General features: G+C 38.9%; 1 protein-coding gene across 7 annotated transcripts in view; it reads right to left on the bottom strand.

Annotated features, from left to right (window-relative positions):
- Positions 1-1,205: 1,205 nt before the first annotated feature.
- Positions 1,206-20,770, bottom strand: part of CDC27 (cell division cycle 27) — a 31,190-nt gene continuing 11,625 nt past the window's right edge. Inside the window, exons 4-19 of one of the 7 annotated variants that reach the window (XM_084496198.1) lie at positions 20,569-20,694; positions 19,453-19,550; positions 18,803-18,957; positions 18,483-18,694; positions 17,704-17,818; positions 14,426-14,559; positions 13,890-13,989; positions 13,067-13,274; positions 12,128-12,300; positions 10,614-10,766; positions 9,163-9,371; positions 8,390-8,507; positions 7,426-7,554; positions 6,344-6,418; positions 4,470-4,650; positions 1,206-2,222 (exon numbers count right to left, since the gene is read on the bottom strand). In XM_084496198.1, the coding sequence (XP_084352324.1) occupies positions 2,140-2,222; positions 4,470-4,650; positions 6,344-6,418; positions 7,426-7,554; positions 8,390-8,507; positions 9,163-9,371; positions 10,614-10,766; positions 12,128-12,300; positions 13,067-13,274; positions 13,890-13,989; positions 14,426-14,559; positions 17,704-17,818; positions 18,483-18,694; positions 18,803-18,957; positions 19,453-19,550; positions 20,569-20,694 (2,269 nt within the window). In that variant the 3' untranslated portion in view covers positions 1,206-2,139. Of the gene's footprint in view, positions 2,223-3,376; positions 3,548-4,469; positions 4,651-6,343; positions 6,419-7,425; positions 7,555-8,389; positions 8,508-9,162; positions 9,372-10,613; positions 10,767-12,127; positions 12,301-13,066; positions 13,275-13,889; positions 13,990-14,425; positions 14,560-17,703; positions 17,819-18,482; positions 18,695-18,802; positions 18,958-19,452; positions 19,551-20,568; positions 20,695-20,770 lie in introns of those variants that run through there. The other 6 variants (XM_084496199.1, XM_084496200.1, XM_084496201.1 and 3 more) reach the window with 6 other exon arrangements.

The raw sequence follows: 20,770 nt of genomic DNA, 5'->3' as shown, positions 1-20,770 counted from the left end.
TTAGATCTAAAGACAAAAGGCCCCCTGGCTTCAGCCGAGAGTCTTCTAGCTCCAAGGGAGAGGGAAGAAACTCCTGCTTTTTGCTTAGAAAACATCGGGAACCAAAAGGAAGGCAATTCACACATCAAGTGGTGGCACTCACACAAGTACTGCCTCCAGACCTTCTGCTGAGGTGTGGGGTGCTCTCAGACTCCTCGAGGAAACCTCACAAGGAACGCACGCCAAAGCTGTGGGCGCAGTGCATCTGGATGGAAAAACAATGTCATGACAGAGCCGGGGAACCCAAGAGCCCCACGAGAGCTTCACCGTTGGCACAGAACAGCCCTTGGGAAATGCAAACCCTGTGTTTTCCTCAGGGAGGACACACGAGGAAGGGAATCGCACCAGAACATTGATCACCACGGGAAGCCGTGCAGGATTCAGCACACTCAAGTCAGCCGAAACACGTCGTGGCTTCAGTTCATCCCCCATCCAGACACACATCGGGCTGAAGTGCATGGCCGAGGCACAAGGCTTCTTTCATATACTACCATTCCTCATTTTCTCATTTTTTTCAAGTTTAATTTCACACTATTAGGGGAGTTCGGGCCTATTTCTCTCTGCTTGTCCTCCTGCTTCCAAAAAAAATCAAAGTATTTCTGCACAGCACTTGTGGATTATTTTGCATTTGATAAAGGCGTCCCGGTGGCTTACAGCCAGCGAGGAGCCGTGACAGAACACGGGCCTGCTGTCAGACAAGGCTGCAGTTTTAAAAGCTGAAGTCCTACAGGTAACTACACAACCCCTAAAAGAGATATTTAAAAAAAATTAAGATTGATGACAAATAGGTTGCTATGAAATTTGTATCACTCCCAATTTATTATGCATAAATTGCTCTTTAAAACTGTTTGTATCATACACTTTCTCTATCGCCACTGCATAAAGGGCACCAAGTGTTGCTGCAAAACGCTACAGAGAAAGATCCTTTTGGACTGGTTACTGTGGCATAGTTTTCTTCCCACAGCAGCAGCCTCAGTGGAAGAGGAAAGGGGTCTATGTTCCGACAGTGAGAAAGTACTCTAAGAGGCTTAAAGAACAGCTTAAAAAAGAAAGAATTGCACATTTTTGCACACTGCTTGGACCACACTTTAGAAAAGTTTTTAAAAGGACACTATCATAGCAATTACTTGATGCATTTGACTGTAAGGTTCTGATTATATTAAGGCTTCCACGGTCTTCCCAGTTTATTTGTTCAGAAAGACACAGGCGCTGTTGGTTAAGGGTTTGATGTTTCCACATTGAGTTGTATCTACATTGCTCTTTGATTTTGCCCTTTATTAATTTTTATTCTCACACTGGGAAGAACAAGTCATGGGGTAGATGAAAAAAATGAAGCAATGTGTTGCCAACTTGTTTCTCTGACGTACAAAGTAAAACATTGACATTTTAGAAACTAGGTGAATAAATTAATTCTTGGTTAGAACATGAAAGCATTCTGTGAAAGCTACGATTCTGCAATGTGATTCTCCTGCTACGTTTCCACTCCTGCATGTTTGCACTCTAAGTAGGGACACTGGGCATTGTACGTAGTCTGACACGCTCCCAGTCCTGAGCACGTGCATTGTATTTGTTCACGGGAAACACTGCAGCTTTAAGGTCATATACATTCCCTGGCATTTAAGTTACACTACAATATGTGAAAGTCTTTAACAGCCTGCATTTGTCAACACTGTCCTTGAAGAACTTGGAAATGAAGTTCAGCACTCTGCTTACCAAGAAAGAACCAAACTAAGACACATTTCTGGAAAAAGAACAAGACACTGCTTCATTAGTACTATCCCCGCATCTACTGGCTTCGTTACAGCAAACCACAAGTCTTTCTTCCACGATATTTTTCCAGCAAAGGGGAATCCAAAAACAGTATTTCCTCCTCAGTCATTTTCATAAACGTGTAAGAGCCAACTAGTCAGACTCAGTAGCAGCTGAATATTGCACTGCCATTAATTCTGGGTACAGTTTAAGTCTGAGTGGTGTACTCATGGTGTCAGTGGAGAATAATGACAATGCTGGCTCAGTGATGTGAAGACCCAGGATGCGAAGGAAGGGGAGAACACAACAGTACCAGTCACACACTCAAGCCCAGATACTGGCTTTTGGAGGTTAAAATTCATCGCTTTCAACTGCATGGAGCTGTGTGTCATCTGCATCCGTCATGCTGCTCTCTTGGGATTCATCTGTGCCAACTTTGAAAGAAAAACAGAACAAAACACAGAGTAGTCAAACAGTACTAGGCTGCTTCACTACAAAAATTCTTATACAACCAACTCCAGCATGTTAAAAACACAGCAGCAGCGTGCTTGTACTTCATTAACAATGTGGAGCTGAGTTCCTGCCTTTGTCCCCTTCCCCCAAAATGCTTTTAGGCCATATGGCTTCTTCCTTGCAATAAGTCAACCCCTGTCAACTTAATGAAGGCTAAATAAATGCATTTAGAAAGGAATTAACATAATTCACTATGAAAACATACAGCCTAATTAAATGTCTTTTTAGATACCTTCTGTTAAATATCTGGAATTCCCGATGCCTGGCTAGGTAGAGATGGGTATGGAAGGTTCCAGAACTGCTTTAGAATTTTAACCCTACCGCTTTAGAATTTTAACCCTACCAACTCTTTTGAATCACACCAACTACTTAAAACGCTTACGTTTAGTTACCCACTGCATCAGTGCATCATGCCCACTCAATTCACAATCAATTAACATTAAATTAGAAGCATTAGACACTCTCTAGTTGCTCTCTGCTTTTGTGACAAAAGCTACTGCATAGAACATCGGGGAAAAAATTGCTTTGAGTAAATGCATACAGAAGTTTCTCACACTCAATTACTCTGCTCACTCAAGCTCAGATGATGGCTGGCCTACAGCTTCCAGGAAAACTACTCAAAAACAGCAGAAATCTAAAGACAGCATGCTATGCACAGCATAAAGGAAAAATACATATATGAGAAGCTACCCTTAAATATTTAAACTTCTATACTAGTTTAAATTAGTACCAAGGTAAATATCTAATCATGGTTGTTCTTGACACACAGGAGTGCAACTGGGGTCTTTCTATAGTACAATTCAGCATATTATCATTTCCCAAATGACTAAGAGGCTTCATGTAGAGAAACACAGATGATTTTGCTGCTTTAAGGCAAACACTTCACAGGTTTCCTGCACAATAGGCTCATCAAGTTTCATGCTACAGAATTTAAAAGCACAAAATATACTAGCCAACATGTCGTAAAGCAACTCTCCATTTATCTCACGTATCCTAAAAATGTTATTTAGCCGACACTGTGAAACTCATCTACATTATCTGAAGAGCCAAGGAAACTGAACTGTCTACACACAACTTAAACATGGACATTGTTTTATTTCAGTTATGTTTATTGGACAATTTTTATTTTTATTTTTTTTACTGCTCTGTGACTTAAGTGTTGCTCAGAAGTTCAAGTACTCTGTCTCCATCTTCTGGTCAGAAACACACTCAGCCCCCAGTAAGCCAGCGTTCTAGGTTAGTCCAACTACAACAGCAGGGAGAAGAAAAGTCTGATACTTCAGGAAACACAGCGCAGGATAGTTCCCATTATTAAAAAGCACACTGTACACAGGATCAGTAAAAAATATTATGATATACAGTCACCATAACAACTTTTTCAGATGAAGATTTTGGATTGTAGAACATAGTATACATGTGTTTTGCTTTTTTTTTTTTGTTTTCCAGAACTGCTTTTTCTTCTTCTTTGGAGGGAAAGAACTAAATGGCTTATTAGTATTTATTCACCACCATTTCAGTTTGTATCAGAGAGTTCAATATTTATGGCTATCCACTTAACATTATTCTGGCTTCACTGGAACTTAAGCTCACAACAACAGCTTTGAAAGAAGGGAGACATCTGGGCCATCCTTTTCTGTGGATTATTCCAAAGTAGTTCATTTGGGAACATTTTATTTACTCTTGGTTCAAGTGAAACTCTTTCACTGACTTCCTTTTTCAAAAGCTACCTTTGATATTTTCCAGACGATCAAAGATGTTTACCTAACATCCAGTTTATTTAATTTCTCCCAAAGCATCTATAGATAATTTTAGTTACCATTCACTTACATCGCATGATTTGATGCTTCTATGGGGGAAGAGTGGAGGCTGTAGGAACATTTTGTTCTTTCCTAAGATGGTATTAAGCAACCATGAGTTGTGTGACTTTACAGCATTATTTTGGTCCTATTCCATCTACGTATCCTAAAGAAAAGTCAATCCTTTCTCATAGGAAATCTGAAATAAGACATACCTTCTTCTGAATCAAGAACTGAAGTTCTTACCTGCTGAGCAGCAATGCTGAGTACTGTGCTTTACTTATTAAGTCTGGAATTCTTCCTACTTACAGACACTAGATGACTTCTAAGCAGAAATACCTTATTGAATGACAAATGGTTGGAAATACAAACCTGATTCATAGGGATAACATTCATTTATTTGCTCTTCTTGAGTTATTGGTTCCTCATCATCTGGAAGGTAACGCTTATCAATAGCCTCTTTAATCTGGTTATTGGCTCCTTTAGGATCTAAGTCCATCGCCCATGAGAAATTCATTAGGGCCAAATGTGTTTGACCCAGTTTTTTATAAACCTAAAATAAAAGCATAAGATGTTACATTTACAAGAAGTTGCTACTTGAAAGTGTGGACAAACATGAAGCCAGTTAACTAAGATTTTATGAAAAGCAATGGAGAGTACACGTAAGATTTATTATACAAGCCAAAAGGTAAAGAGAAAAGATGTGCAGAAAGAGCGTGCAAGTGTTCCTACTTAAATGGCCAAAAGGATTAAAGGATTAAAAGAAATTAGCAGCTGACAGATTCAAGAACATAAGAAAGTGGCTCTTCAGATATAATTTATGCTTTGCAACTCTGGCAGCAAGGTGGTATAAGAGCTTTTAGCATGTGTTTTGTGTTGCCTCCCTCCTCTTCTCCAATTTCTACAGTCATTGTAATCCCAGATCTACTACTTGCTCAGGAAAAGCCCGAAGTCTCAGCCTTCTATTGTCAGAGACAGAGAGAAGTCTGGTGAAGCAATCACCACACGCATACAGTGACCTTATATTCTTCCCTACAGGAGGTTGGGGGGTGGACACCAATATTAAGCATCACCTAGCTTGTCCTGCTAAACTGAATGGGAACATTTTCACAACAGTACGTTACCAAATCCAGTATATATTTTAATGTATTTTAACTTCAGAGCAAGTTTACCATGACAAAGAATCGCTCTTTACCATTAAGGATAGGCAAACACATAAATCTTAATACAGATAAATTAAGCAGCAAAAGTTCAAGTTTGTCAAGACGTGGCAACTAATACCAATTTAGAGGTCCAGCTACTCCTACACCAGTCACCAAATTTCAGCACAAATCATTTTACTCCTCTCTAGTTCAAAAGAAGTCTTGTTGATTAAGAGTTACCCAGTACTGTGAAAGAGACCAACTTGCCTTGTTGCTTCCTAATGACCACCCACAGAAGAAAAAATTGCAAAACTTAAAGCACATTAGCCAAAGGAGATTGGCGAGGAAGAACTTGTACCAGATTACTTTTCTCTGGCATTAAACAAAAAAAGTTGGAATGTGAATACAGTTGATGGACTAGTAGCATCTTTTCCTGTGTTAGCCCTGTCCTGAATAAAAACTTCTTGCTTTCCAAGCTGATAGCTTTCTACAATTCTTTTGGGAAAGCCATCAACTGAATGAGACACTGAAACTACTAATGGAGACTTAAATACTCCAAAAATACTAATTCAACATTTCTGATATGACATACTGGAGTGTGATTCAATATTTTAATAGCTTCATGTCCAAAAAACCAACATGTCTGGCTGATAGAAATTCTTCATTTTGAGGGATAGACCATTTCCATTGCTGCTATAATACTGGATCAACTCTTTATGGAGTTCCATTTTCAAGGAAAAATACACAACTATGCATAACCAGTACATCTTTTTTCCAGTGAATTATCTCAAAGATCTATTTCTCACTTTCTAAAACAAATTTTCAGGTTGACAGTAGTGAATCAAAGAAGGCTCAGAACAACAGGGGACAGTTATTTTTTCTTGGTTTTAAAAATACCTCGAGGCTGCTCCTGTCTTCTGCATTTAAAAGCTGATAAAGCTGTGAGTTTATATGCAGTAAGTCTTATTTAAAGCTTTGGGAATTTTTAGAATACTGCCCCAAATGGAAGCAGCTTAGTGACAGGCATCAAATTTTCTCATTAAGCATACATTTCTGCAATGAAGGAAAGCAAAGTACTTACGAACACAGTTAAGTTCCGCCTACCTTTCCTATTAAAAAGTAAACAAGAGACTCTTTGGGAACAATCTGTTTCAGTTCTTCAAGTTCTTGTAAAGCAGACTGAAAAGGAAGAGAAAAAGATTAAGTACAAGCTAGCAGTCTGCAACCAGTTACAGCATCACTAAAGTGCATTTTAATGCTGACAAGAACCCTGGCATTTACATACAGTATACTCCACCAAGAACAACAGTACAGGAATCTAAGGCTTCTTTTTACATTAGTTCCTCATGTAAATAATGTAGGATATTATAGCACAGTTATAGCAACAGAGAAAGTCTGTTGGGCTTTGGTCTCCTAGAAGAATATTGAATATTTTTCTGCTCCCGTATTTATCCTCTGCTTTTAATTTTTAAAAAATCAATCTACAAATAGCACTTCAGTAAGAAGTATTAAGGCTAAGGACTTATGTTTAACTGGTCACATTATGAATTTTCAAAACAAGTTCTAAGTAAAGTTTTCCCTTTACATATGTACACACATTTCTGAAGCAAGGTTTCAGAAGCCAGACTGCAGCTTGTATTCTGTGGCCAAGGAAAACAGGCCAGAGGACAAGAGTCACTGGAAAGACAGACTGTGGGAAGATCGTCTCCACTCATAAACAGGGTACAAGTCAGCAAGGGATCAGACAAATTATTTGGCTTCCTATTTTTTACTTGATAATACAGCCTTTCAAATGACTAGTTCTCATTGCTATAATCTGTTGTGGGGCTGTTTGCTGAGCCAATTTTTAGTAGTTTAATAGAGATTCATGATAGCACAGCCCCATCTTGGTGACAGCTGCAATAACATCCCCTTTTTTTTTCCCACAGGGAGACTAAGATATTAATTAAAAAGGTACCTGTTGGCTTCAGATTTTATGACAATCAAAAAATTTAACATATTGCAAAGGTGGCACTTGCCAAAGCAGGTGCTTTATGTTAGACTCCACAGGGTAGGTCAATCTTCCTGCTCTTGCTGCAAGCCTTGATGTTACCAGTGCTTACCAGTTCACATTCAGCTACCAGTGTATCCCCATTCATGGCAATTTCAAGATAATTTAAGGTTGCACGCATAGTACCAAATCTTACCTTGTACTTTTCATTTGCAAATAATATAGAAGCTCTATGGAATTTGCATAGCGGGTTCTTGGGGTCAATGTTAATAGCTTTGTTTAGGGTATCCAAAGCCTTTTCAGATTTTTTCAGTGCATGCTGGACCTATTACAGAAAGGAATTAAAACCTTAAAAAGGGAAAATGGCGAAACAGACTTGTTTGGCAGATAAGCTGCTATATTTGCTTACAATATGTTTCAAAAAAAAAAGAAAAGAAGTCCAATTCCAGACCAAGTCTTAAGCAAGCAAGCTTTCTTACAGAAAGAAAGCTTCACCTCTCCCTGTCACCACTTCAGAACACCCTCCATCCACTGGCCGATAGAAATCATCTAGCCTTCAGCCAGGAGTAAGCTCAATGCCATTCTCAGTGCTTAAGTGGTAAGAATCCTATTGTTCCTACAGACCCTGACAACTTTGCTGCTGCATAACAGGTGAGTGAATGCCAGCAGGTTACCTGTTCATGTTTGCACAGCCTTTTGTTGCCACCACTAACATCTGAGAACTGCTTTATCACATTTGCTGGAGTGAGGCTTATGGCTGAGGTACTGCTTTATGTACCACAGTGGCAGATGGACAAACGACCAGCTTTCCAGATCGCCCTGCAAATTCAATATGCTGTTCCCATGAGTAACTGCACATGGGCTTGACTTTCATACCACCAGTAACTTGGCTTATTCATATAAACAGCCTGATAGTATATTTCATTACTGGCTAAAAACAACTGGGGGTGAGGAGAGAGGAGTGTGTATTTCCCTGACACATTAATCCCATGGCTATTGATCCATATGGCACTTAAGATCCTGTAAGAGTTACTCTGAGCTTTTACTTTTGTGCTTAAAACAGGTTTAGTAGGACTAAACCTGTTAGTAGGACTACTGCAAGCAAAGTACAGAGGCAGATTAAAACCTAACAAGGAGAAAGCTGAGTACAGACTACTTACTACTCCAATGTGGCACAGTAAGACTGAGCTCTGAGGATTGATATCAAGTGCTTTCTGAAAATGCATTTCTGCTAGACTGAATTTTTCCTGTTTGTAATAAATCATTCCCAACCCATACCTGCAAACAGAAAAAATAATTTTGTTACGTAAGACTGCATTCTGAGCACACTGATACTATAATCACTGACAAAAGTTAGTTAATATAGACTTGCCACTCCACCAAGGGTAAGAAGTGACTCTTTATAGGAGAAAGCTATGACTAAAGCTACTTTTCTCGATTGCATAGGTTGAAGAATTGATATCCAATACACAAAAAAACTAGCTGAAGAGCAAAGGTAGAAAGCATACGAAATTGTTTAAAAGATTAGGTGACTGACATTAGCAAATCTGAGTTTTACTACTACTTTTTTTCCCCTCAAAAAAAGCTACAAGAAACAGATTACATCCTAAGGTATAAGAGGACAGATCTCATCTGTCCAGCTGCAAGTGAAGAACAAATAACTAGATGCACAAGGAGTGCTGCACAGAACAAAATAGTCAGCATAACACAGCCCAAAAGATCAATAGAAGCCAGAAAAGCTCTGATTTCTTGCACTCCCTGTGTAGAGTAAGTTTTTAACAAAAATGAGGTCCACATCTTCTGCAGGAACAGCTTTACTCTCTTCTTAGTGAGAATAGTGCTAAGAAAACATTGCCAGTGGCAGCACGTTTAATTTTTCTCAAAAAGGTGTTCCACATCACATGCAACACAAAAGGGTTGAAGCATGACTTACCATGCATTATAGTGTCTAGGGTTGACTCTGATTGCATTCCTAAAACAAGCTAATGCTTTGTCTAGTTCTTCTGTCAACACAAATTCATGTCCCAAAAGGGTGTAGGCATAAGCATAGTTTGGATCAACTTGAATGGCTCTCTGGAAGAACTTGATTGCAATGTCATGCTCTCGTTGCAAGCTGAAACAGTTTCCTGCAGCACACCACGCCTAGTGAAAACAGCATTCCACAGTTAGCAGTTTCTTTTTACAACCAGTTTGAGATGAACAGATTTTCCAATACTGACTTAGTTTTCACTTCCAACTAGATTATAAATAGTCCTAATAATAATAATATAAGAGTTATTTAAGCCTCTGAGAAAGAGAAGGCTAAATATCCCTTTGAGCTAGACAAGCTGAAGTACAGAAATCAAGCATCTAGACAGCCATCAAATCTGTGCCAATTAGATACTTTGATGACTAAAGCTTCTGAAGCTGTTGAAAGGCTAGAAATAAAACATCTTGGATATCCAAGAATGATGGAGTACATCCACACACTCTTCTCACATTCCAGGATTCTGGAAGCTGCAGAGTAACAATTTCAGCAGCAACCTCCTCTCCCCCTCCTGCTCAGCAGCCATCACCAAGATAGTGAAATATCATAGACAAGGTCCCTTGCTTTCCCAAACTGCTAGCTAGCATCACTGCCAAATTCCCTAACTGTTCTCCATTACTTGCATTAGAGTCATTATCTGTTATTTTTAATCTGCATTTTCTCCTTTCCAGGATATCTTACTACTACTTACTGACCTGCCACTTCATTATTTTTTTCCCCTCTGCCGTTAGACAAGCTACTAGGAAGACACAAACAAGATTCTCTCCTCCAACACTAAGAAAAAACTCTACAGCTTTCTCAACTCTGTTAAGAGCACATTTATAAACACATATGTATTACTTGCAGTGTGGCAAGTATTAAGAGGTCTGTCTTTTCTTTTTTTGCATATCATGCCTGTACTGCTGTATACTCTGCAGGTTCAATAGACCTTAGAATACAAGTGTGCAATATTCTGTTGGAAAATAAGCTCTAGAGCAAATATGTTTTATGTGTCAGTGAATTAGTTAGAGCAATTAAGAGGTGGTACAGGAAAAGCCATTCTTTATCTTCACATACTGGCATTAACAGGCACGACTGACTAATCCATGATCTTCCTGGATGAACGGTGCCAATGCAAATTTAAATAACCATTAACAGATAAAAGGTTTCAACCTGTTTCATGTGAGTTTATATTCTAATGCCAAGAAGCCATTTCAGGGATCATCAGTTCAAAAGCCAATCCCTGCCACGTCCCTCTCCAGTTTCCCCATGTAGTTCTCACGTGAGAATACACTCGAGCTAGATTGAATTCAGAGTTTTGTTCTAAATCACTGATTTTGCCAGTTACTCTTCTCATTTAACACCACAGCATTTTATACCTCTGGTGAGTTTTTATCCATGTCTGTTAAATCCTTTGAAAGAACAGAGAGCGCAACATCTTTCTGCAGATGCCACAGCGTAGTCGAATAGATCTCCATGCCTTCTACTCTGTAGTTTTCAATCCTCCTTACTTCTGAAAATATCCTCTCAGCCTGAGAAAAGAAATCAGAAGTCAAACTTAAAACAAGATTCCACCCACCAAAGCAGAGCACATAGGAGGCTTCTAACCTTGACCTATGTCCAGATTGAGAATCCTCTTTGCTTTGTACGTGTATTATGCAGAGCTACAAGTCCTGTTGTATTTTTAGCATCACCTCCAAGTGAAGGAAATAACTATATCTCAACATAAGTAGACTAAGCAGAAACCCAGCTAGCCCTCCCTGCTGCTGTCTCGGATTACAGGACTCGGATTATCGCGGTGCAACAGAAGCAAACATCATCAGCAAAAGATTTGTCAGTCCTGATTATTAGCTGTTCTAACAGATGGCAGGTATTGCACTCATACTGAGAACTATACCCCTCCAAACATTGTGTGCATTAATTACAGGGCAAAAGGCAACATGCGAATTCCTGCACTGAACATGGCTGATGCAGGGATGGGGTGTGAGTAAGAGTGTGACAGCACATACATGCACTTTATTTTCATTTGAAACTGGTGCACTTCTTATGAACAGTTGACTAACGAAGTCTTTCTGACGTAGACTCCTATTTCAGAAATGCAATTTTCCAAGTTGTAACACTCAAAGTAGCAATGAGGGAAGAACACTAATTCCAGGAAATTCACCAAGGTCTGTAGCCTCAGCTTTCAAAATTAACTATTAAGTAGTACAGTAACATACAGCCTGATTAGAGACAGCACAATCTAGAAACTGCTTCTGAAACCTGTTTGTCTCCTGAACACAACGTATCAGAAGTGTTTGAAAAGCTTCTCCTAAGGAAATGAGCACATCAACTATCAGGACAACAGTGATAAGCAGAGTTTTACTGCTGGATTACCCTTAGCTGCTCACTTCTGTTTCTGAAGCAGTTTGGCATCACCTCAGCTGTACAAATACAGTCATTTCTGAGGCTGCAAAGGAAACTAGGTCACTGATGTGATCTGCATTAACTAAAAAGGGGGCGAGACGTCTGGTTTTAGAACCCAAATAGTTTCAGTGATCTTATTTACAACACCGCAGTACAAACAGTTACATCGGCACAGCTGTGGGTAAAGACAGGGAGAGGCAGGGGAGACCCCAGTGACTGGATGCAAGAGAAAATAACTCAAGCATTAAAATAAGTCTAAAGCATTCTCAGAGTCTTCAGGAAGCACTCAGCCTCTTCCAGAAGGCTGAAGGTGATGCAGCTTCAAGATCTAAATCCACTTTAGATATAACTTTACCGTTCATACCTTGTTTATACAGCTATATCAACTGTAAACTTCCCATAGCTTTCACAGGAAGTCTGCAGGTTTTCTGCAAAGCTTTCAAAACAGAAGTGAAAAGAGTAAGAACCGACCACACACAGTTCCTACCTGCATGTATTCCGCCAGCTCAAAGTAAGCTCTCCCAATTTGGCACAGCACCCAACCAGTGTTGTAGTGGTGAGATGGTAAATGGCTTAAAATATTTATCGCTTCTTTGCAGTTGTATGAACACAAGGCTAAATAACCTTTCCCCATGTCCCGAAGAAGGCTCATCAAACCTTCTAGGAGAAAAATACAATAAATAAAAATGGAAAAAGGATTGCTGAAACTACTAATCCCTTAAGCTCTTCAATTGTGGCAGGCACTGCTCCTGATTTTACTTATTAAAATCTCCCAAGAGTTTCTAAACAGGCCTATACACTCTTAATTCAGGCATAACATTCTGAACAGCAACTCTTGTAATGGAAGTCAGATACCAACAACTTCTTAAGTCAGCAGAGAAACTGAAGTTCAGGACAAGTGGATTTTTTTGCATTTACAGCAGCAATTCAAACATTTTTTCAGGTCTGAAGCAGAGTTTCCACGTCTGGTATCCATGGATACCTCTGCTTACTGCCCAGAAACTCTATCGAGCCAAAAGAGTAATTCAACAGTTTGTCAGAAAATCCTAGACAATCTGGATAAAGACAAGCTTTTAAACAAATGGGAAATACGGAGGGAGAATAACTACATAAACCCAATTATGAGGGAAAATGATTTGATTACTTACAGTTCCTTTGAATAAGTTTCAAACAGCCTTGTCTGAAAATATTTTAATCCCTAGTAAGGACCAGAGCTGATGAATAGATTTGCTTACAGATAGACACTTTTTTACTACTACTTTACCTGTTCTCTTTAAGTTAACTAGAATATACTGAATTCAATCAATCTTTATAATGATACAAAGGTCATAGGTGCAGGCTAAGAACAGAAAACAAAACTGGAGCATTCTTCCCCACTAAACCATAAAAAGGTAGATTTACTAAGTTGGACAGCATTCAAACAGACCTGCTGCTGCTTTTTGTAGCGTAAAAGCCTGGATCTGTGGTGCAACAGTAGAAATCTTCCCTTCTGAAATGATGGAAGAGTCTAGTTTGGTAATTTCCAAACTATCATTTATGTTTGGTTGAGTTATTCCTCCCTTATTTGTTTTACTTTTTGTTTTTCTGTTTGGAATCTTAGGTGGAAACTTCATTTTCAATTTTTTGCTATTTTCCTGTAAGTAAGAACAAGAGTTACACATATAAAAAACTTCTGAATTCAGATTACTAAACCTGCAAGTGAACTGTGTAAGAATGTACATATGCCCAGCCATTTTACTTTCAAACTTAAATATACAGACACCTTGTAGCTTCATTAAATGTTTAGCTGTCCTTTTCTTGGTAACTACAGTTCATGAGTATTTGCGTTTTGGTGTCCTGCTCCACTGTTTATAGAGTAGAAAACCAGTATGAAACATATAGCTTGCTTTTCAAAAAGCAAAGCATCCACCCAAAATGAATTTTTCAATAAATATGAAGAACACAGCGCCTTATCAAATAGGCTGACAGCTAACAGGACCACTGCTTTTGTCATCCAAGCACACATCTTTGGCTTTCTTCATGATATTCTTGTTCTCAGTCTTAGTTAAGCATTCTCAAGGCTGAAAATTTACATGTTACAGCATCATGACGTGTTTCACAGTCAAGATATTTTGTAAGTTCTACTCATTACAGAACCTGTTCTTAAGCTGCTACAATTGCTATGTATATGGGGAAATTATTAGTCAGTGCAGTGGCATGTGTAAGGGAAAAACCCCACAAGTTTGAGAAAACTGCAGGAAGTTTGTTACCTTTGTTGTAGAGCTATCACTAGTAAACAGGCGAGAGCTTCTTCGAGGCAGTGCATTTGGTGGAGCAGCAATTGTTGGGCTCAATACCTGAGGTGTTGTACTGAAAACAAACAACACATTATAGTAAAGTTCTTAGTTCCATTCTGAGCAAGTTTTAACACAAATTTATTGTTGTGTTAAAGAAAACTGCTCAGGTATAACAGTGCAGGTATTCCATCTCAAAGGGATGGGAAAAATAGATCTACCTATCCCATGTTAAGAAAGTGAGCAGGTTTTCTTTTCAACTACCTTAATGTTTATTGAAGAAACTGTTTAACTGCCCAATGAAATTTAGAACAAGACTACCCACCACATGCAAGCTTCCTATCCAATGAAGTTCTTTTCCCCCTAACAAAAAATAAGCTTCTTCCTTATCTAAACAAAACTCTGCAGGAATCACCAAACAGGCTGTGGAAAATAAGCTTTAAAATCCCCAAAACTTTCAGAAAGGAGAAGCAAAAAGATAGTTCCAAGTTGGTTTATTTTTATTTTCCTACCTTGTCTGTGGGCCAGAGCTCTGTGTTTGTGCAACAAGAATTGGAGTGACTTCTCGGCTATTTCCGCTCTGAGAGAAGACAGATTTTGTTCCAGCTTGGCTTATCCTGGTGACAGCCTGCATAACACAAAGTTTCTACAGGTTTGTTATTATGTCACTAAGAAGCCTCAATCTGTTATATCAGACCAAATCCCTTCTGCCTATTGAAAGCTGCACTAAGGAAGAGAAATATAAGTTACTTCCACAAAGGCTTCCCCCAACCACATGAGGAGCACCCAAAGCATTTCTCAAGCTACCTGAAAAAAATGCAAGTAGCACCGAGTTTACTAAAGAGTCATGCACAGTATTTGAAAGATTTGAAAACTCCATCTAGTGGCAAGAAACTGTTAAAACTTTGTGCAAGAACAAAAGGGAATTAACAAATGCCGTATTTTAAGTTCCTTCTCCACATGGAGAAAGTTGTTCAAAAACTCCCAAACAACCAGGGAATGAAAAAAAAATCTTGAATTCTCACACCACATTCACATCCAGAATCCACTCAGCATTAACATCTCATTGTGGTGCTTACTGTACAATATCTGAGCCTGCCACTCCCCTGAAGATCCTACAATAGTTTCAGTGCCTGTTTAGCAAACCTGTTCCCAGCATGAATCAATTACACCACTACTGTGTGAGCCTTTGGGGCAGATGCAGGAGAAACCTTTTTGATCAAAGGGGGATCTGCACGATGACACGTAAAAGACAGACTTGCAAGGTACTGCATATCAGCTCAGCGATGCTTAGTATCTACACGCACGTATTTGTACTCTTATTTGCTGCAGATCATAAGCAAGGAGCACTGCACAGCACCAAAACATTGTATTATATTTTCTTACATCTTATGCAAACCAAAATGGGCACTTTGATGCCTACCCTGGCACAGCTAACGTATAGGAACTTAGAGTTGCAATGACTTGACTGAGAATTCTAAGGAACAAGGTCAGATAGAAATTCATTGTCTGATGTATAGGGTTCCTTCTAAAGAAAGCCTAAATTGTACTTTTCTGCCCCCTTCCAAGGGGGCTAACATTCAAGTCAGTGATAGTTAGAAAAGATGCTCTTTGCAACACTAAAAATCTGCAGTAGGACTAATGACAGCACAAGCAACAGCAGCTTACGGATTATCAGACTTGTAAACATTCTACTCTTCCCTTCCTTCTCAATTTTTGTTATCAGAGGACAGTTTAGGCAGCCAGCAAGCACGCTTGCCCACTCAGATAGGAAGCCTCTGGATCCATCCTAATGTTTCATTCATTTACGTAAGCGTCTCCAAGGTAACTACCTCCGTTAAGTCATGCACATTCTAGCCACAGCTACACTAAGCGTTTTCAAACTTGGTAATTTGAAGAGCAGAAGTGAGACTGGCCAAGTAATTATTTACATTGGACAAAGCAGGCATCAGAATTCTAAAATATTTATTAAAATTTATTAAGTGTTTGTGTTTAGGCACAGATGCTTCTGGGCAGAAAGCATATCCATGAATTAGTGATATTTACACCATGAAGCTGTTGTGCCATACCTAGCAAAACAACAACGAATGAACAAGTAGGACTTGACTTCCTGAAGCTTTACATCCATCATGTAGCACACGTGTGAGATCAATCACAGATGAGTATTGCAGTCAGTGAAGCGCAGCTCTTTGCTATTTCAGTTGTTCAGATTTGTGACAGCTTACCTTCCTACGCACACACCATCCACCACAAAGCAGTGCTTTCAGCTATACTGGCTTGCTCCTCAGCAACTAAGGGCAAGAATTGGACTCTCCATACAAAGCATGCTTCTAGGAGACTGTTTGAGCACAGCCCACCCCAACAGCAGAAAGGCAAAAAAGGGCAGGACTAAGACAACTGATGGAAAAGGTTGCAGTAAGGAGTTGTCTAAAGACAAGATACCGTAATGGCTTGTGCAAAAAGAATCCGGAGTTCCCAGTAATGGGTTTCAGAAGAACATCCAGAGAAGAAGGAAAAAACGTACATACGTAGTTACCTGCTTACTGCATTTTATTCTTATAGGGATTAGGCTATTGAGAGAAGAGAAACGCAGCTTCTAAGAGTTTTCAAATTTCTCTCACAGAAAAGCACAGCAAGCTAGGCATCACCTGATTTGTCCAGACTATCAGATGCAGAAATTTAAGTGTTACTTTTTTTTTTTTTTTAGGAGATTAAAACTTTTGCACTGAACTTTTCTTTTAAAAGGTGACCATCTATGAAACACTAGCATCCCTCATGCAACTTCTAGATTTACTAAAAATACCAGGAAATATCCTCAGGATTTTGTTTTTAGAGAAGAACAAATGGTTCTTCAACTGTCATCAACATTCCACCTCTCATTTATCACTATAGCAACTGTGGCAATTTCTTACTGAGTAAAGAAAAGAATTTTTAGCTTCTTCTACACAAGATCTAGCCAAGTGAAACACCACTGTTCAGTCAGACCTCCACAGACCACCAGCAGCATTTTGGTTTGACCTGCCTGTAAACTAGTATTCAAGAAATGCTTGCAAGAAAGTTTTCAGCTGACTTGAAGCTTCTAGAATTATTGAAGTTACCCTTGAAAACACCTGAGTTAAACAAAATTAACGCGAAGACTCCAAGTTCTGGCTGTTCTCAGACTCTGGCTTGCACACAGAAGTTTTGAATTCTTCACAGTTTAGAGTCATTGTTTGTACATTCCTCTCTAATTGCAGGTGGACAGGAGTCATAGCATCTGCCCCAGGTTGCCTCTTAAGCCTGCCAAGCAATGCCAGTGAGGCAGCTTGCACGTGCCCGAGCATTTGGGGGGGGGGCAGGAGAGAAGGTTTATTTTTATTTGAAAGAAAAAAAAACACTATTGCCCATCTTTATAAAACTTGGGAAAACAAAGTCTGTTTCACTGTTCAACACAAGTGACATAAGCTGAGAACATTTACAACACAAACATCATTGCTTGATATTAGACAGTAAAGAAAAAAAGTTGTATTTGCTTAGCTGAAGATTTTCAGAACAAAATGCTTTTTGTTGAGGCTTTAGAATCTGTTGTTACATTGAAACAGACTATTCCAGAGCAGATTTCATTTCAGTTGATACTTTCTAGAAGTCCAAAAGATTTTGTGCAGAGAGATAACTGACCAGTTGTAGTCAAACTGAAAATGAACTCCTCCTCCACAATGCCTTTAAAAAAAAAAGGCAATACACAGATTTCAAGTACACTGGAATGTAAAACACATACAGAACAGCAATTCCATTCCAGAATGCGAAGTACCTTCTTTGAAGGTGCTCCTGTGGATGGCACATCAATTACAGAAGAGGAGTTAGTGTAGTTCTGTAAATAGGATCCATCTCCAGGGCTGGGGGTTTCTAGTGGCAAAATTCCAAAGCTGAGAATAAAATGAAGAGAAAGTGTCTAAGTCCAAATATTAGACCACAAGTATCAGACCAATTCTGTGAATAAAGCACAGACCCAGTTTACCTGCTTTATTTCAGAAATACTTCAGATTTATGTTAACCCTAAAAAAAACACCTTACTATCCATTCTCATCTGTAAAAGATGCCTCAGAACGCATTCTTGTTCCTGAGGTTTAAGAACACAACTTTCTTTGCCTCCTGCAGAACTAATAGACACAGACTGCTCAAGTATTAATGGCTTGTAACATAGTGCTGGAACATTTCTTTAACCAAGATGGCACAAAGGAAGGACTATTTACACACTCTTTAGAAGAGAGATTTTTCAATGCAAGTGCTTAAGAATAGCTTTTCATAACAGTTTATTCGAGTAGAAGCATATTCCTTTAAAAACTTTTCTAGTGTGAATACAGCAATAGGCAACATGGTGAATCAAGAGCTCCTCTCTTCTAAACAAGAACACCAGCTGCTTGTTTTTTAAACAGAAGAGATGAACACTAGGACCAAGAGCAGTTACTGAAGTTGTTTAGTTTGTTTCTGTATGCATCATAATCCACTATCAGCAAGGCTTGTGCTGCACAACACACAAATTATCAGCAGAACAGTTAACTACAGACGCGGTCCATCTCAAAGACTTACCTTGGAGTTAGTGGGCTCAAAGCCGCAGGTCCCCCTAGTAAACTCCGCCCAGTTTTTGGTTTATTTTGAGCCTGTTTAGACAATATGGCAGATCCCGACCCAAGAGGGACAGCATCTGGTGAAATTACAGCCGAGTCAATGTAAGACATAGATGAATCCGTGTTCAAGGAATATTTTGAATTGGAGGATTCTAGGTTGAGCCTGTTCAACTCCTGAAAAACAGAAGGCTGCTTTTAGTAACCCATGCAGTGTAGTTTCTAGTTAGTATTTTTCAGTCAAGCTGGAAAGACTTCTTCAAATACACTTTTAGCAAAACTTACAATTGTGTCTTGCGGAGTTTCCATCAGGACAGAGTCAGGCTGTCTATGGGATATGTTGTGATTAGATACCAATGTTGTGCAAGTGTTAGGCAGACAGCTGCTGAAGTTCTGTAAAGATGTTAATTTAAATGTTTGGTCAGGGTCTGGTTTTTCACCTGTAAGATTGGAAAGAGATTTAAACAGTTATTCTTGAGCCTGTATGCTGAAGATTCATGCTGAAACAAGGAGGGCAAGGGGCAGTATTTTAGAGGGGTGCATTATTATTTTAAAACCTCTTACACTAGATTGGAAGTGTTCTTCCACTGCAAAACCCTGGACAATCAGTTTTATTGTTTCATGTAACTTGCTTAAGTTATTCTCAGAAGCATGGTTTTCTAAGGGTCTCCTCAGAAAACACACGGTATTGCTAAATCCAAAATGTAGCAGTAGTGAAAAATAAGAAAATGAGAAAAGCTCTGAACACTGGTAAAGTATTTTAAATCCATTATTACTCACAAAAACACTTGCGAAGAATCCTGCTGGCATTTTACTCACAATGTTTTGGACACAACGTAAAAAAGTTACCACATGGGGATGGCAAATGGGAAAACTTGACATAATCAAAAAATGTAGAAAATATCTTCACTGGGAAGACAGTTCTGCAGACCTACCTATTTCACAGAGCGATTCAAAAGGGGACCAGAGGAAAGGATTTAAACTAAGGCTCTTTTGGTAACATTCTGATCCTTTGGCAAGCCGATCTGTCTTGCTGCAAAAAGAATGCAACAGTTTAGAGGGAAACTTAAGAACAGTGCTTTTGTTCAAGATAGCTTTCCAGGAGAGGAGTTGAAAAACAAAAACATGTTGAGAACCACAGCAACATTCCTCAGTTTTCAATGAGGAACAGAAACATAGCAATATCGAGTTATTTGGCATATTTATACACAGAAGAAAGTCACTTAAAGTTCTTAAAGAAAAAAGCCCCAAGCACTAAAGCTTTCATGTTTAGAGAGATGCTGTTCTCACCAACAGCTCATTTCATTTTCTGAGCTGATTGCTCGCCTTTCCGCTATTTTAAATATCTACGGATAATATTTTTGCATATAAATTAGAGGTAAGCAGAATACTTAAATGGACACAAAAACAATCTGCTTCTGTTTTTTTTTTTTTTTTTTTTTGAGAACAGGTATATTAGGGAAAAATCCAAGAACTCCACTATTCCCATTTGTTCATTTCTTCACATTTACTAAAGTGTTTCTTTTATCTCAGCAAAAGCTAAACACTTAAGTTTGCAGTTATTCTGAAAGGTATTCCTTACCGCTTTCATTTGAAGATTACAGCTATACCTCTATAAACCAGACAAAAAAATGACATGGTAACACTGAGAACAGGTTTCATCTGTATTCAGAAAGATATCAGATGAAACCCTAAGTTACAAGAATATGACTCCTAGGTACATGCTTAACCTGGAAGAGGAATTAAGGTGTTTTCAGGCAGTCAAAAGCTCTGGGTAAAAGAAATCACGCTCATGTTCTTAAGCTTGATGGTTTCCACAACTATCTATCTGGATCTAGCATATTCTTTTGCACAGACCACATGGCCTGGCCATAGAATCCAGAGACAGGTAAATAAATAAAAAATCACCAAAAGATTAATTTTTTCTTTTTGGCTAAAATTTGGTTTGGTCAAAAAACAAAACATGCACATGAAAAACTCACCTGCCAAAAACCAAAATCCAACAACAACCCCCCCAAGCTTTAAAAGGTAAAATCAAAAAGCAACATTACCAGTAGACATGTCCTAGTAAGGAGAGTGTAAAGCATGCAGAGTCACCAAACTCCGTAACAATGTCATCATGGCTTTTCTGTTTATTCAACACTCCACCAGATAAGATCTGCTCTCCTTCTGCAAGCCTTTTTAAAAAACAAGAGGTTTAAAGGGGTTACAAGGCTCACAGTATTGGTAGTCCAGTGTTCTCACCCTGCTGCA

This window comes from Aythya ferina, assembly GCF_964211825.1.
Source record: "Aythya ferina genome assembly, chromosome: 23".
In the NCBI taxonomy this organism is placed as follows: domain Eukaryota; kingdom Metazoa; phylum Chordata; class Aves; order Anseriformes; family Anatidae; genus Aythya; species Aythya ferina.
This window is presented reverse-complemented; position numbering and strand designations above follow the sequence as displayed.